General features: G+C 43.2%; 1 protein-coding gene across 3 annotated transcripts in view; it reads right to left on the bottom strand.

Annotated features, from left to right (window-relative positions):
• The window catches only part of PTPRN2 (protein tyrosine phosphatase receptor type N2), a 1,142,627-nt gene that overhangs the window by 605,714 nt on the left and 522,312 nt on the right, over positions 1–14,601 (bottom strand). For all 3 annotated transcript variants that reach the window (XM_084859285.1, XM_084859286.1, XM_084859287.1), the window contains one exon: positions 10,502–10,581. In XM_084859285.1, the coding sequence (XP_084715411.1) occupies positions 10,502–10,581 (80 nt within the window). The remainder of the gene's footprint in view (positions 1–10,501; positions 10,582–14,601) is intronic.

The following is a 14,601-nucleotide window of genomic DNA, read 5'->3' as shown; positions in this document are numbered from 1 at the left end:
TTTGGAGGACCAAAGGTCATGGGCAGGATATAATAAGACACGAAGACTAATATGTAAGATGTGGGGAAAGGCCATGAGAGCTTTAAATGTTTGGTCTGGATGTGGAAGAGGATGTCATCATAAAACATTTTCTGGACTGGGTTATACTTTTGAAAAGCTCCAGTCCTATGTTCATAGAAGTCTACAGGTCCCAGACTTTAATGCTATTACAATGCTAACACACTGCCCCTAATTTAGAGGGTGCTCTATGAGAGCCCCACAATCCCAAACTGCTGTTTAAACAGCAGTTTATGATGTGGCATTGCAGGGCTGCTTTTCAGAAAATAAAGCAAAAACTGTTGCATTTTGTCTCTGTCCCAAATGGGACAATGTGGTACAATCATGAAGCCAATTGATTTTAACTGATGCAAGTTTATTAATTTGTGCACAGTGCACACATGAAACATACAATGCATTTTCCTACAGGAATCTCATTCTGATTTTTTTTAACCTCCAAATATGAAAAAATAAGCAAACACATTAGAACTTTTGAAAAGCTTCCATATCTGCTCTTGTCTCTTTAGTATGTTTTGCCAACATATCTTTGAAGTTCTCTCTACAACCATAATGTTTTTCTTTCCCATATAAAACCCCACCATGAAGAGGCCCTGCTCGCTGCTCCATATTCCATCTGCATGAGAGGTACAATACCGTGTTGCTAGGGAAAGGGTATTTTCTATTGTGGTAGGAAGACAGTAAAAGTGGCTCTTTGGACTCTGTCATGAGAACACACTGTTAATGTGAATGCTTAGGGGTGGGGAACCTGTTGTTAGACTCCAAATCCCATTACCCCTGGCCTTTGGCCCATGCTGGCTGGGACTGATAGGAGTTAGAGTCTAACAACAGCTGGAGGGTCACAGGTTCCCCACCCCTGCTTTAGACAGACCCACCAGTGCTCAAACCTTTCATCCTTTGATACAGAAAAACATTTTCTGTATCAAAGTTTTCTTACTTGGATTCCTGCACTGAGCAGGGGGTTGGACTTGATGGTCTTGTAGGACCCTTCCAATCCTACTATTCTGTGATTCTATGATCAGCAAACCTTCCTACAAACTGCAGAACAATTTTAGCTTTTTGCAGTTGTAATGGTTTGATATTTAACAACTGTATCTTTATTTTTTATATTTAACAGCTGTATCTCAATTTTTATGATATGTATTTTGATTGCCCCCTTCATGGATCACTGCCTTGTTGTGGCGAAGGGCCTTGCGTAACTCAGTGAAGCCATAAGCTATGCCATGCAGGGCCACCCAAGATGGACAGGTCATGGCAGAGAGTTCTGACAAAATGTGGTCCACTGGAGAAGGAAATGGCAACCCACTCCAGTATTCTTGCCAAGAAAACCCCATGGAACGTATCAAAAGGCTAAAAGATATGATGCCGGAAGATGAGCCCCTCAGGTCGGAAGGTGTTCAATATACTACTGGGGAAGAGCAGAGGGAATTTCCAAGTAGTGCCAGAAAGAGTGAAGTGGCTGGGCCAAAGCCAAAAGGACACTCAGCTGTGGATGTGTCTGGTGGTGAAAAGAAAATCCGATGCTGTAAAGAACAATATTGTTTAGGAACCTGGAATGTCAGATCAATGAATCAAGGTAAGCTGGAGGTGGTCAAACATGAGATGGCAAGATTGAACATCGACATCTTGGGAATCAGCAAACTAAAATGGACAAGCATGGGCGAATTTAATTCAGGTGACCGTTATATCTACTGCTGTGGGTAAGAATCCCTTAGAAGAAATGGAGTAGCACTCATAGTCAACAAAAGGGTGGGAAAAGCAGTACTGGGGTACAATCTCAAAAATGATAGAATGATCTCAGTATGTATCCAAGGCAAACCATTCAACATCACAGTAATTCAAGTCTATGCCCCAACCACTGATGCCGAAGAAGCTGAGGTTGATCGGTTCTATGAAGACCTACAACACCTTCTAGAACTAACACCAAAAAAAGATGTCCTCTTCATCATAGGGGATTGGAATGCCAAAGTAGAAAGTCAGGAAATCACAGGGATAACAGGCAAGCATGGCCTTGGTGTGCAAAATGAAGCAGGACAAAGGCTAATAGAGTTTTGCCAAAAGAACATGCTGATCATAGCAAACACTCTTTTCCAACAGCACAAGAGGTGACTTTACACATGGACATCACCAGATGGTCAATATCGAAATCAGATTGATTATGTCCTTTGCAGCCAAAGATGGAGAAGCTCTATACAGTCAGTAAAAACAAGACCTGGAGCTGACTGTGGCTCAGATCATGAGCTGCTTCTTGCAAAATTTCGTGTTAAATTGAAGAACGTCAGGAAAACCACTAAACCATACAGATATGACCTAAATCATATCCCTGATGAATACACAGTGGAGGTGAGGAATAGATTTCAGGGATTAGACCTGATAGACAGAGTGCCTGAGGAACTATGGACGGAGGTCCGTAACATTGTTCAGGAGGCAGCAACTCAATCCATCCCAAAGAAAAAGAAATGCAAGAAAGCCAAGTGGCTGTCTGATGAGGCTTTACAAGTAGCTGAGGAAGGAAGGGATGCAAAAAGCAAGGGAGAAAGGGGAAGATATATCCAACTGAATGCAGAGTTCCAGAGAATAGCAAGGAGAGACAAGAAGGCCTTCTTAAATGAACAATGCAAAGAAATCGAGGAAAACAGCAGAATGGGGAAGACTAGAGATCTTTTCAAGAAAATCGGAGATCTCAAGGGAATGTTTTGTGCAAAGATGGGCATGACAAAGGACAAAGAAGGCAGGGACCTAACAGAACCAGATGAGATTAAGAAGAGGTGGAAAGAATACACAGAAGAACTATACAGGATAGATCTTAATGTCCCTGATAGCCAGATAGTGTGGTCACTGAACTTGAGCCGGACATCCTAGAGAGTGAAGTCAAGTGGGCCTTAGGAAGTATTACTAACAACAAAGCTAGTGGAGATGACAGTATTCCAGCTGAGCTATTTAAAATCCTAAAAGATGATGCTGTTAAAGTGCTGCACTCAATATGCCAACACATTTGGAACACTCAACAGTGGGCACAAGACTGGAAAAGGTCAGTTTACATTCCAATTCCAAAGAAGGGCAATGCCAAAGAGTGCTCAAACTACCGTACAGTCGCGCTCATTTCACATCCCAGCAAGGTTATGCTCAAAATCCTACAAGCTAGGCTTCAGCAGTATGTGAACCGAGAACTACCGGAAGTATAAGCTGGGTTTAGAAGAGGCAGAGGAACTAGAGGTCAAATTGCCAACATTCGATGGATCATGGAGAAAGCAAGAGAATTCCAGAAAAACGTCTATTTCTGCTTCATTGACTATGCTAAAGCCTTTGATTGTGTGGATCACAACAAACTCTGGCAAATTCTTAAAGAGATGGGAGTACCAGACCACCTTTCCTGTCTCCTGAGAAACCTGTACGAGGGTCAAGAAGCAACAGTAAGAACCGGACATGGAACAACTAATTGGTTCAAAATTGGGAAAGGAGTACGACAAGGCTGTATATTGTCGCCTTGCTTATTTAACTTATATGCAGAGTACATCATGAGAAATGCCGGGTTGGATGAATCACAGGTCGGAATTAAGATTGCCGGGAGATTTATCAACAAACTCAGATATGCAGACGATACCACCCTAATGGCAGAAAGTGAAGAGGATCTAAAGAGCCTCTTGCTGAGGGTGAAAGAGGAGAGTGCAAAACCTGGTTTGAAATTCAACTTTATTTATTTATTTATTGCATTTATACCCCGCCTTTTTTCCTCTTGCAAGGAACCCAAGGTGGCTTACATTATCCTCCTCCTCTCCATTTTATCCTCACAACAACAACCCTGTGAGGTAGGTTGGGCTGAGAGTCTGTGACTGGCCCAAAGTCACCCAGTGAGCTTCCATGGCCGAGTGGGGACTAGAACCTGGATCTCCCAAGTCCCAGTCCAACACTCTTGCCACTACACCACACTGGCATGGCATCTGGCCCCATCACTTCCTGGTATATAGAAGGGGTAGAAATGGAAGCAGTGACAGATTTTATTTTCTTGGGCTCCAAGATCACTGCAGACGGTGACTGTAGCCATGAAATTAAAAGACGCTTGCTCCTTGGGAGGAAAGCTATGGCAAACCTACACAGCATAGTAAGAAGCAGCCAGAGACATCACCTTGCCGACAAAGGTCCATGTAATCAAAGCTATGGTTTTCCCTAAGGATGGACGAAAGTCCCTTACCTGGTCCCGGAGCTTGCTTCGCGGTGGGGGGGAGGTGCTCCGGTTCTCCCCCCGAAATTCTTGGCGGGGGGGAGGCGCCCCATCCCTCGCCACCAAAATTCAGGCTGGGGGGGAGCGCCCCATCTCCCCGGCCACAAAATAAAAAAAGTAAAGTAAAAAACAAAAAAAACCATGATAGGCTACGTAACGATTTACGTAGCCTATCACGGCTAGATTTTCAAAGTCAGCCGTGATAGGCTACGTAAATCTTTACGTAGCCTATCATGGCTAACTTTGAAAAAAAAAAAAAGCGTGTACGCAAATGGCGGTGCCCATGGGCACCGCCATTTGCATTCCTTATTTGGGCACGGGTAGTCTACGTAAAGATTTACGTAGATTACAGCAAAAATAAGGGCAACGCTTAAATAAGGCCCATGGGTGCCGCCATTTGCGTACGCTTTTTTTTTTCTTCAAAGTCAGCCGTGATAGGCTACGTAAAGATTTACATAGCCTAGCATGGCTGACTTTGAAAATCTAGCCGTGATAGGCTACGTAAATCGTTACGTAGCCTATCACGTTTTTGTTTTTTTTTTTACTTTACTGGGAAATGGCGGCGGCGGCAGCCGGTTGGAAGACCGGCCACCGCCCCCACTGCCGCCAAAACGCCGCCGAAACACTGCCGGGACCCGCCGCTGAGAGGGACATTCGACTAGGGATGGCGGAGAATTTCTCCCCGAAACTTCGGGGGGCCGAGCGCCAACGTGTTCGGCCCCCCGAACAAGTTTCGGGGAGAAATTCTCCGCCCCCGCCCCCCCCCTGGGATGGGATTTACCTTTGCCGAATGTCCCTCCCGGCGGCGGGTCCGGACGGTGGTTCGGCGGGTGTTCGTCCGGGGCGGGAGTGGCAGCCAGTCTTTTGACCGGCTGCCGCCGCTGCCATTGCAATAAAAGAAAACAAAACAAAAATGCCCCCGTGATAGGCTACGTGACGATTAACATAGCCTATCACGGCTAGATCTGCAAAGTCAGCCGTGATAGGCTACGTTAATCGTCACGTAGCCTATCACGGGGGCGTTAAAAAAAAAACAAAACTTTTGAGTTCGCGGCCGGGCGAGGCGAGGCGCCTCCTCCCTGGCCTGAATTTCGGCCGGGCGAGGCGGGAAGCCTCCCCCCCGGCCTGAATTTTGGCCGGGCGAGGCGGGAAGCCTCCCCCCCCGGCCTGAACTTCGCGGGGGGAGTAGCGAAGTGCCTCCCCCCCACCGCGAACAAGCTTCGAGGACAGGTAAGTGACTTTCATCCACCCTTACATTTGACAGAGGTAAGTCCCATCCCGGGGGGGCAGAGAATTTCCCCACCAATTTCGGGGGGCCGAATGCGTTGGCATTTGGCCTCCCGGAGATTCGTGGAGAAATTCTCCAACATCCCTAGATAGCATCACTGATGCAATAAATATGAACTTGAGCACACTCCGGGAGAGAGCGGAGGACAAGAAGGCCTGGCATGCTATGGTCCATGGGGTCAAAAAGAGTCGGACACGACTTAACGACTGAACAACAACATTTTGATTGCATGGATTTGTTTTATAGGTATTACATGGATTTTGTGTTCGACTGTAAGCCACCTAGGATACTCATACAGGAAGGCAAGGTGGTCAATTCATAACTATGTAAATGACCAAATAAGGTGTGTGTGTGTGTGTATGTGTGTGTGTGTGTGTGTGTGTGTGTGTAGGGAGAGAAAACAGATTCCTAGGACTGGAAAAAGAGCCTGATGGAAATAAAAGCGTTTACATGTAGCATTCTATGTTAGCCACCGCTGACTATGATTTAAGCTATTGGCACTGTTTTCCAGGAAAGAGCTCCTAGGCACCATGTCCAATCACATTATATAGGACTAAGGTTTCTGTTCCTCACTTGGCTTCACCACTCTTATGCCAACTGTTTTAGTAACAGCTTGACTGCAGTAGGTCCTTTAGCTAATGATAGTGAAACTAAACATTGGGAAATTGTACTGTGATGCCACTTAAGAAATGAGGCCAAATTAGGCACCATTGCACAAAAAATTAGCAGATGTTGCCTATGCATGCTTTAAAGTGATTTTTCAATCATTTATAGCTTTATAATGTGCTTGTTACTTGTCCAAAAAGTTTTGGCTGAATTTCTTCAAACATGCATATTTACAGGCAAACTTCCAAATACCTAGCAGATGTAAACTGCCATAGCTTGACTGACCATAGGGCATCTCTACAGATTAAAGCCAGCTGAAACTCCAGTGTTCCATTTAAATATATATTTTCTATAAATTCTTTTAATAAGAGTCAAGATCAGACTAACAGCCCTATCTGCACTAATAAATCCCATCAGATTCAGATGAATTAAATGATTTAAGAAATGTCTATCATGCTCTTCAGGAAAAACATTCAGAACTAGAATGAAAGTTACCTTAGATTTTGCCCTAGATGGTGTAAGCTGATTGAGGGGCTCTTAGATAGATGATGCCCTCTGTTTAATTTTGCCTGGTCTGGCAGAGTTAGCAAAAACAATTTTGGGGTATTCCAGGGTGCTCTTCTTGCTTTGGTGCCATCACTGCCTGCCCATTGCCTGCTTTTTTGAATCACGCCTGCTCATACAGTAAATAAATAGATTAGGTTGATGACACCATACCTCTCCAGTGTTCCTTCCTACAAAAGAAAATTACTCATAAAGGCTGCCCTGAACTTATCACAGCTTAGGGAGGGTGAGCACAAAACGGTACGTACTTAGCCATTATACTTAAAAGTTAAAACAGCTACACTGCATTGACAAGGATGGTTGGAAATAATTTGTATTACCCCATAGATAGATGCTGTCATCAAAACAAAACATAGCATTCAACACATTTCAAGGTCATATACAATGAATGTTTCAATTCTGAATAGAACAAGAGAAAATATAAGAAACACATATGATAGTGGCTTTGGGTGTTTTTTTAATCGTTATCTTCATACACTATCATCTTAATTATTGACTGTGTAAAGGCAATCTTAATAGCTTATTGTTTCCTGGAAAACTCATTGAAGAGCATGTACCCCTAGGTGACACAGCTTCAGTCTAATATAATTTGTAGTTAGATAGACTACTTAAGGATAGCATTCCCAAAAGTAACCGCTATATATGGAACAATGTATGTAAGTTATAATTACCCTTATAGTACATCTGTGGGATCTGTAGGACTGTCTCACAGAGAGAAACTTTTTATTGACAATAGCTACGAAGTTATATTTGTTTTAGCCCTGAAGAGGAACGAAAGGATATAAATGCCACAAGCGTTATCAGAATGCATACTAACGTATTTTTAAAAAATTGTTTATGGCCCCCCACAATATTATCTGTAAACAGTTTCTGGAAGAGAGAAAAGGAAATGGGGAGGATATCCAAGGTCTACTTTTTTATGAGGAGCAGCCTTAAGACAGGAAATTTTTTCTTCCTTCCCTGCCAAGCAGTCACATGGAAGGGGAAGGTGGCAGGGGGATGGTTCTTTGCATATGCCACTTATTTCCCTAAATCATGGATGGGAAACATGTGGCCCTCTAGAACATGTTGGACTGCAACTCCCATCATCCCTCACCATTGGCTATGCTGGCTAGGGCTCATAGGAGTTGCAGTCCAACAACATCTGGAGGCCCACACATTCTCCATCCCTACCCTAAATTGTTACAATCCAGAACACAATTTGTAGTCCTCACGCAGTGAATAAATTGGGGGTTATCAAGGGTATGAAGATGGAAAGGGTGAGATATTGTTATATTTTTCTCCTGTTCATTGCCATTCAGTATTAATATATTTATAATATGTGGCCAAAAGACATGTTGAGTGTTGTGTTTTGGTTTTATGGCAGCATTTGCATAGGATATAATGCAAATGTTTTTAAAGAGATATGAAATCTGGTATGTTGGAAAATGAAATCTTTGTTGATACACTCAATCACCTCCACTGTTCAGTGTAATCACAGAACTGGCAGCTATCCAAAATGATAAAGTTTGGCCTTTAGGCAGAGGGTAAATTACCGAGATACATATAAAGTTAAATTTAAAAATCTACCAGATTTTGTGCACTAGAATTTTTCAAACAACAAATAGATTATCCTTTCCTTAGTAGTATCTACCCTAGAACCAATATCAAGTTCCTAGAAGTAGTTCTATTGAAAAGGGAACTGTAACGTACAAAACAAACAAACAAAAACAGAATACTTTGTACTATTTTTCTACTTCAATTACTTTATAGTACAGCTGCACAATTTCTCACTCACCAAGCCTAATACTGCCCACCAAACATGTATTATGGACTGCTAGGTGCTTGACAATCCCCTTTTCTCAGTCCTAGTCAGTTAGCAAAACCAGGAGGTTTATCAAGCCCCTGGTAGGCTGCCCTACATGGCTGCTGAGCTGCATTTGGCTTGATGGGTCATAAGCTGTACAGGCCAAAGTACAAATAGAGTTGCTGGGATGCATGCAAAATATCTCAAAGAGAACATCTGTAACAAGATAAACTCATAAATGGAAGGGTCAATGTTAGCTAAATTTCAAAAATAGTTAACTAGTTGCATCCAGTGCATGTATTTAAAAAATAAACACCATGAACATTATGCAATCAAAATAAAGCACATTCAAATCCCACTGATTTCAGTAGGAAAGTTAAGCATATACTTAAGATTCACCAAATGTAGTTAATGGCAACCAAAAGCAATTAATTTTCACTCCATAGAGCTCCATATTGCTGAGCATCATGACTGTGAATATAAACTTGTAAAGGTAAAAAGAGCTTTTGTTATGAAAGATACATACATAGTACATGACGATAAAGTATCTACAAACTGGTTCCCAGTTCAGTATGTGCAATAGCTATTATTTATTATTTATTCATTTTGATTTATACCCCGCCTTTAAAGCACCATACCATCTCATAGTCCTTTAGATTATACTTGCACATGCAAACAGCTACAGGTTAGTTTAATACTAACTGCACAATCTCTACTGCCTCATGAGTTACTTGCACATCAACTATGCACCATACAATGCAGTCCACTGTATGTACAAACTGGCATGATGTCTGTAAAGGCACCTCCATGTGGTCCAAAAGTGGGTCTATGTTAGATTATCTCTAGCCACACTGATACTGATGTTTGAGATATAGTTTATCTTGGGATACTTCCTTCCATTTCCTGCTTTATTGGAACTGGAGAAAGCCTTAGAGCTCAGGCATGCATGGTTACTAAAAAGTGAGGCTTTCATAGCATTGCAGCCCTAGTGTAATAATTTTGCCATGATGAAATCCCATGTTTAATAAAGCAATATAAGCTATAACTTTAAACCAGTATAAATATTTGTCCTTACTCATTAAAAAGCTGCTCTTCAGTTACCTTAGATGTAGTTACATTCCTAGATGCAAAGCTGGCCAAAATATCAAGGAAAATGAATCAAGGCAAAACTAGGCAATCTCACTTGGGGTACCTTTGGAGAAGGTGTAAAGAGGCAGCTTACGATGGACATAAAAAATGAAAACAAGGAAATAACATCCTGGTCAACTCTTGATCATTAAATGTGATATTGTTATGCTGCTTAGCATAAGGTAAGATACAGTGGGGTATCGGGGAGCAATAAACTTTTAATTCACCTAGGGCACCAAAAAAGCTTGGACCAGTCCTGCTTAGGCAATTAGCATTCCAAACACGATTTCTGGTAGGCAAAACAATTTACAATCAAGGCTAGACTAAAAAATGACCATAATCAAATCTACAGTGCCTTGCCATGGCTCTTTTAGAGCAGGATGTTTAGTTGCTGATCTACAGTGCTTACCAACTGCGGGTCATAGGAACTGTCAAATTAGCACAAACACATTTGTAGCCTACTCCAAAGTCCATAAATAAAGGCTTAATTGTAGTAATACTCCTTCTGTGTCATATAACTACACCAGTTGGGAGTCACTAATGTCAAACATTCACTTAAGAACAGTAGATTTTCTCTCTTGTAAACACAACATTATGGGCTCTCTTTCACTAAGAAATCCAAGAATCATTCTGTGTTTAATTCAGTGCTTTTATAAACTAGGAAGTGTCAGGCAGTTTTAAAAGAGTGAAAGACGTTACACTTAAATTTTCCATTTGGATGACCACCACTTCAAATGTCTTTCATTAAATGTCAATCTTCTGGGGAGAAGGAGTCTTCTTGTTGTTTGGGACTGTCTTTCTAAATTCGATGGTGGATGGAGAAAAGTTTATACTAGACAATAAGGATTCTTACCTGCTGCTTTGGCAACATCAGCAGTGGTGACATTGAGGACATTTGAGTGCACTTTGAAGGTCACAGCTGGCCCCAGAATGCTATAAAAAATTATTCGAAACAAGAGATTGGTAACCAAGAAACACAGCATGCACAATATATTCAAGATAATCTCTTCAGTTTGCTTTATTAGGTTCAGCTACAACTTTGTAAATCATTTTAAATCTCACTCTCAATGTAGGGTGTGCATTCATTTCATTACAAATGAAATGGGGTCCATTCGGTTCTATTTTCATTCATTACAAAGCAAATTCCAAGAGCAGCCTTCCTAAACCTGGTGCTCTCCAGATGTTATGTGGTGGGATCCAGAATCTGCCTTTAGTGTGGGGAAGGGACCCTCTGCAAGAGAAGGGCTCCACCCATGAAAGGTCCTTCTGCCTGATTTAGGAATCCCCCCTCCACCCACACTACAATGCACCCACCATTCAGCAGGATCTCCTGACTCTCTGTGTAGCATTTTCACGGTACTGGGCACGCTGCTGTAGGAAGGAGTGAGTGGGAAAGTGCACTTCCATCAGCACAGCTGATCCAGCATAAATCTGAATCCAACCCTTTGAATATAACTCCCAGCATTAGCCATACTGGCTGGGGCTGATTGGAGTTGAAATCCAAAACAACTGGAGGGCATCAAGTTGGGGAACATTGGCCAGGAGCAATGAGTGGGTACAAATGGTTCTTGTTTTGTTATGCCATTCATACCCATTTATCACTCATTCAGATTTACCTTCCCCACCCCAACACAATGCCAGCCCTCTCGGTGGCCACCTCCTAACAGCTGCAATTTCCCCCCTCAAAATGCCCCAGATGTTGCATTGTTCTGAGGCATTCCAGGTCAGAAAATGGCAGCTGCCAGAAGGTTGCAGCCAAAATCTACAGGCAACAGCAAAAAAAAAAAGGGGGCGGGGGGAGAAAAAAGGTTAAACCTATAAAAATAATATGAGTAATGAAAATGCATACAATAATACTGAATGCATAACAAAATGAATGAGATTTGTACAAAGAAAAATGAAATTATTTTCATTTTTTAAACGCTTACTCAATAGAGTAACAAAAAAGAGAAAGAAAAATTCTTGCACAACCCCATTGCAATGCATTGTAAAACATATTCTAGTAGATTTTATGTATTAACTATTGATGTGATAGTATGATGGTCTGAATTTCCTTTTGTTCATAAAATTTAATAGCTTCCATTGACACCTCTGTGATTGCAGAGATCGGGTCAAAGTCTCTCCTCCAGCGCTGACACTGGGGTTACCAGTGTCTGGGGATAGGAACAGATTTAGCTCTTACTTCAGTGATATTCCTGTTTGGAGCTTACTTACTTTAACCCACAGAACTAAATGATTCCCACTTGCTTCTATGAGAGAAAGAAAAGGGACTGTAATCATGGGCCCAGCTGACATCAGTGTCAGTGGAAGAAAGCAAAGTTTTGGTCAACAGTTTCTCCACTAGAGACCGAGATTCTTCTCCCACACATGTCAATAGGAGAGATTATTTTCTGCACCAGAACAAGCAGACAGATAAAAGTCTCAGTGGAGGGGGGGGCACTCATTCCTTCCCATGCACCCCATTATTATGCAAGCGTATTTTCATACTGGACCTCTCTGTATATGTCCCCTGCAGCAGGGAAGGGTGCACTGCATCAGACATCCAATGTGCCTAACAGACACACTGCAGTGTGTCTATAACCTATAGTTAAGTGATTAACAATTATCAAGAAAACACAGAGCTATATATACCAATTTGACAAACTACTCAGTTGTGTTCTGACCATCCACATGCATTGTTGTTGTTCAGTTGTTATGTCATGTCCGACTCTTTGTGATCCCATGGACCATAGCACGCCAGGCCTTCCTGTCCTCTACTCTCTCCCACAGTGTGCTCAAGTTCATTCATATTCATTGCATCAGTGATGCTCTCTAGCCATCTCATCCTCTGCCATCCCCTTCTCCTTTTGCCTTCAATCTTTCCCAGCATCAGAGTCTTTTCCAGGGAGTTTTCTCTTCGCATTAGGTGGCCAAAATATTTGAGCTTCAGCTTCAGTATCTGTCCTTCCAATGAGCACTCAGGGTTGATTTCCTTTAGGATGGACTGATTTGACCTCCTTGCAGTCCAGGGGACTCGTAAGAGTCTTCTCCAGCACCACAGTTCGAAGGCATCAATTCTTCCTTATAGGCTCAGCCTTCCTTATAGTCCAGCTCTCACAGCCATACGTTACTACTGGGAAAAACATAGCTTTGATGATAAGAACCTTTGTCGGCAAGGTGATGTATCTGCTTCTTACTATGCTGTCTAGGTTTGCCGTAGCTTTCCTCCCAAGGAGCAAGCGTCTTTTAATTTCATGGCTACAGTCACCATCTGCAGTGATCTTGGAGCCCAAGAAAATGAAATCTGTCACTGCTTCCATTTCTTTCTTCCCCTTCTATATGCCAGGAAGTGATGGGGCCAGATGCTATGATCTTCGTTTTTTTAATGTTGAGTTTCAGACCAGCTTTTGCATTCTCCACTTTCACCCTCGGCAAGAGGCTCTTTAGTTCCTCTTCGCTTTCTGCCATTAGGGTAGTATCGTCTGCGTATCTGAGGTTGTTGATAATTCTCCCGGCAATCTTAATTCCGACCTGTGATTCATCCAACCCGGCGTTTCTCATGATGTACTCTGCATATAAATTAAATACGCAGGGCAACAATATACAGCCTTGTCGTACTCCTTTCCCAATTTTGAACCAATCGGTTGTTCCATGTCCAGTTCTTACTCCAGTTGCTTCTTGACCCTCGTACAGGTTTCTCAGGAGACATATAAGGTGCTCTGGTATTCCCATCTCTTTAAGAATTTGCCACAGTTTGTTGTGATCCACACAATCAAAGGCTTTAGCGTAGTCAATGAAGCAGAAATAGACGTTTTTCTGGAATTCTCTTGCTTTCTCCATGATCCAGCGAATGTTGGCCATTTGATCTCTAGTTCCTAGGGGTGTACAAAACCCCGCTTATCTGGCTCCGCCGGGTTCTGCTGGGGGGAGAGGCGGGGGGAGGCGCTCTATCCCTCCCCCAGAACCCTCACTGGGGGGGGAGGCGCTCTGCGCCTCCCCCCGGAATCCTGGCCGGCCAGCTCCGCTCCGCAGATAGCATAACATCCGTCCGCTGGCTAGCAGGGACACAAATGGCAGCGGCTGTAGCCGCCGCCGTTTGCATCCCTGAATTCAGCCATGATGGGCTACGTAAAGACTTACGTAGCCTATCACATCTAGGTTAAAAACAACAACAACAACACGCATACGCAAATGGCAGTGGCTACGGCCGCCGCCATTTGCGTTCCTTATTTTTGGCCATCTTAGTCTACATAAATATTTATGTAGACTAAGACGAAGACAAGAAAGGGGAACGCAAATAGCATAGCGGAAGCTATTTGCGTTCCCCTTTATTTTCACCATCTTCCTCTAGGTAAATATTTACGTAGACTAAGACGGCGAAAATAAGGGGGAATGCAAATAGCATCCGCTACGCTATTTGCGTTCCCCCTTATTTTCGCCGTCTTAGTCTATGTAAATATTCATGTAGACTAAGACAACCAAAAATAAGGAATGCAAATGGCGGAGGCCGTAGCCGCCGCCATTTGCGTACGCGTTTTTTTTTTACCCAGACGTGATAGGCTACGTAAGTCTTTACGTAGCCTATCTCAAATGGGAGGGGGGAAACAGACTGCAAATGGTGGCGGCAGCCAGTCGGAAGACCAGCTGCCGCCGCCAAAGCCACCAAAGCCGCCGCTGGAGCCGCCGCCGTCCAGAACATCCACCCCAGGTAAGTCTTGTCCCGGGGGGGATCCGCAGGGGGGTGGGGGGGTGGCAGGCTGTTCCGCCACGGAGTTCAGGGGGCCGAATGCACTGGCATTCGGCCTCACCAAGATCCGTGGCGGAATTCTCTGACATCCCTACTAGTTCCTCTGCCTCTTCGAAACACAGCTTGTACTTCCGGTAGTTCTTGGTTCACATGCTGCTGAAGCCTAGCTTGTAGGATGTTGAGCATAACCTTGCTGGCATGTGAAATGAGTGCAATTGTGCAGTAGT

This window comes from Heloderma suspectum, chromosome 5, assembly GCF_057233095.1.
Source record: "Heloderma suspectum isolate Gila_16-S chromosome 5, 16-S_ref, whole genome shotgun sequence".
Classification (NCBI taxonomy): Eukaryota; Metazoa; Chordata; class Lepidosauria; order Squamata; family Helodermatidae; genus Heloderma; species Heloderma suspectum.
The sequence above is the reverse complement of the archived record's forward strand: the minus strand, read 5'-3'. Positions and strand labels throughout refer to the sequence as shown.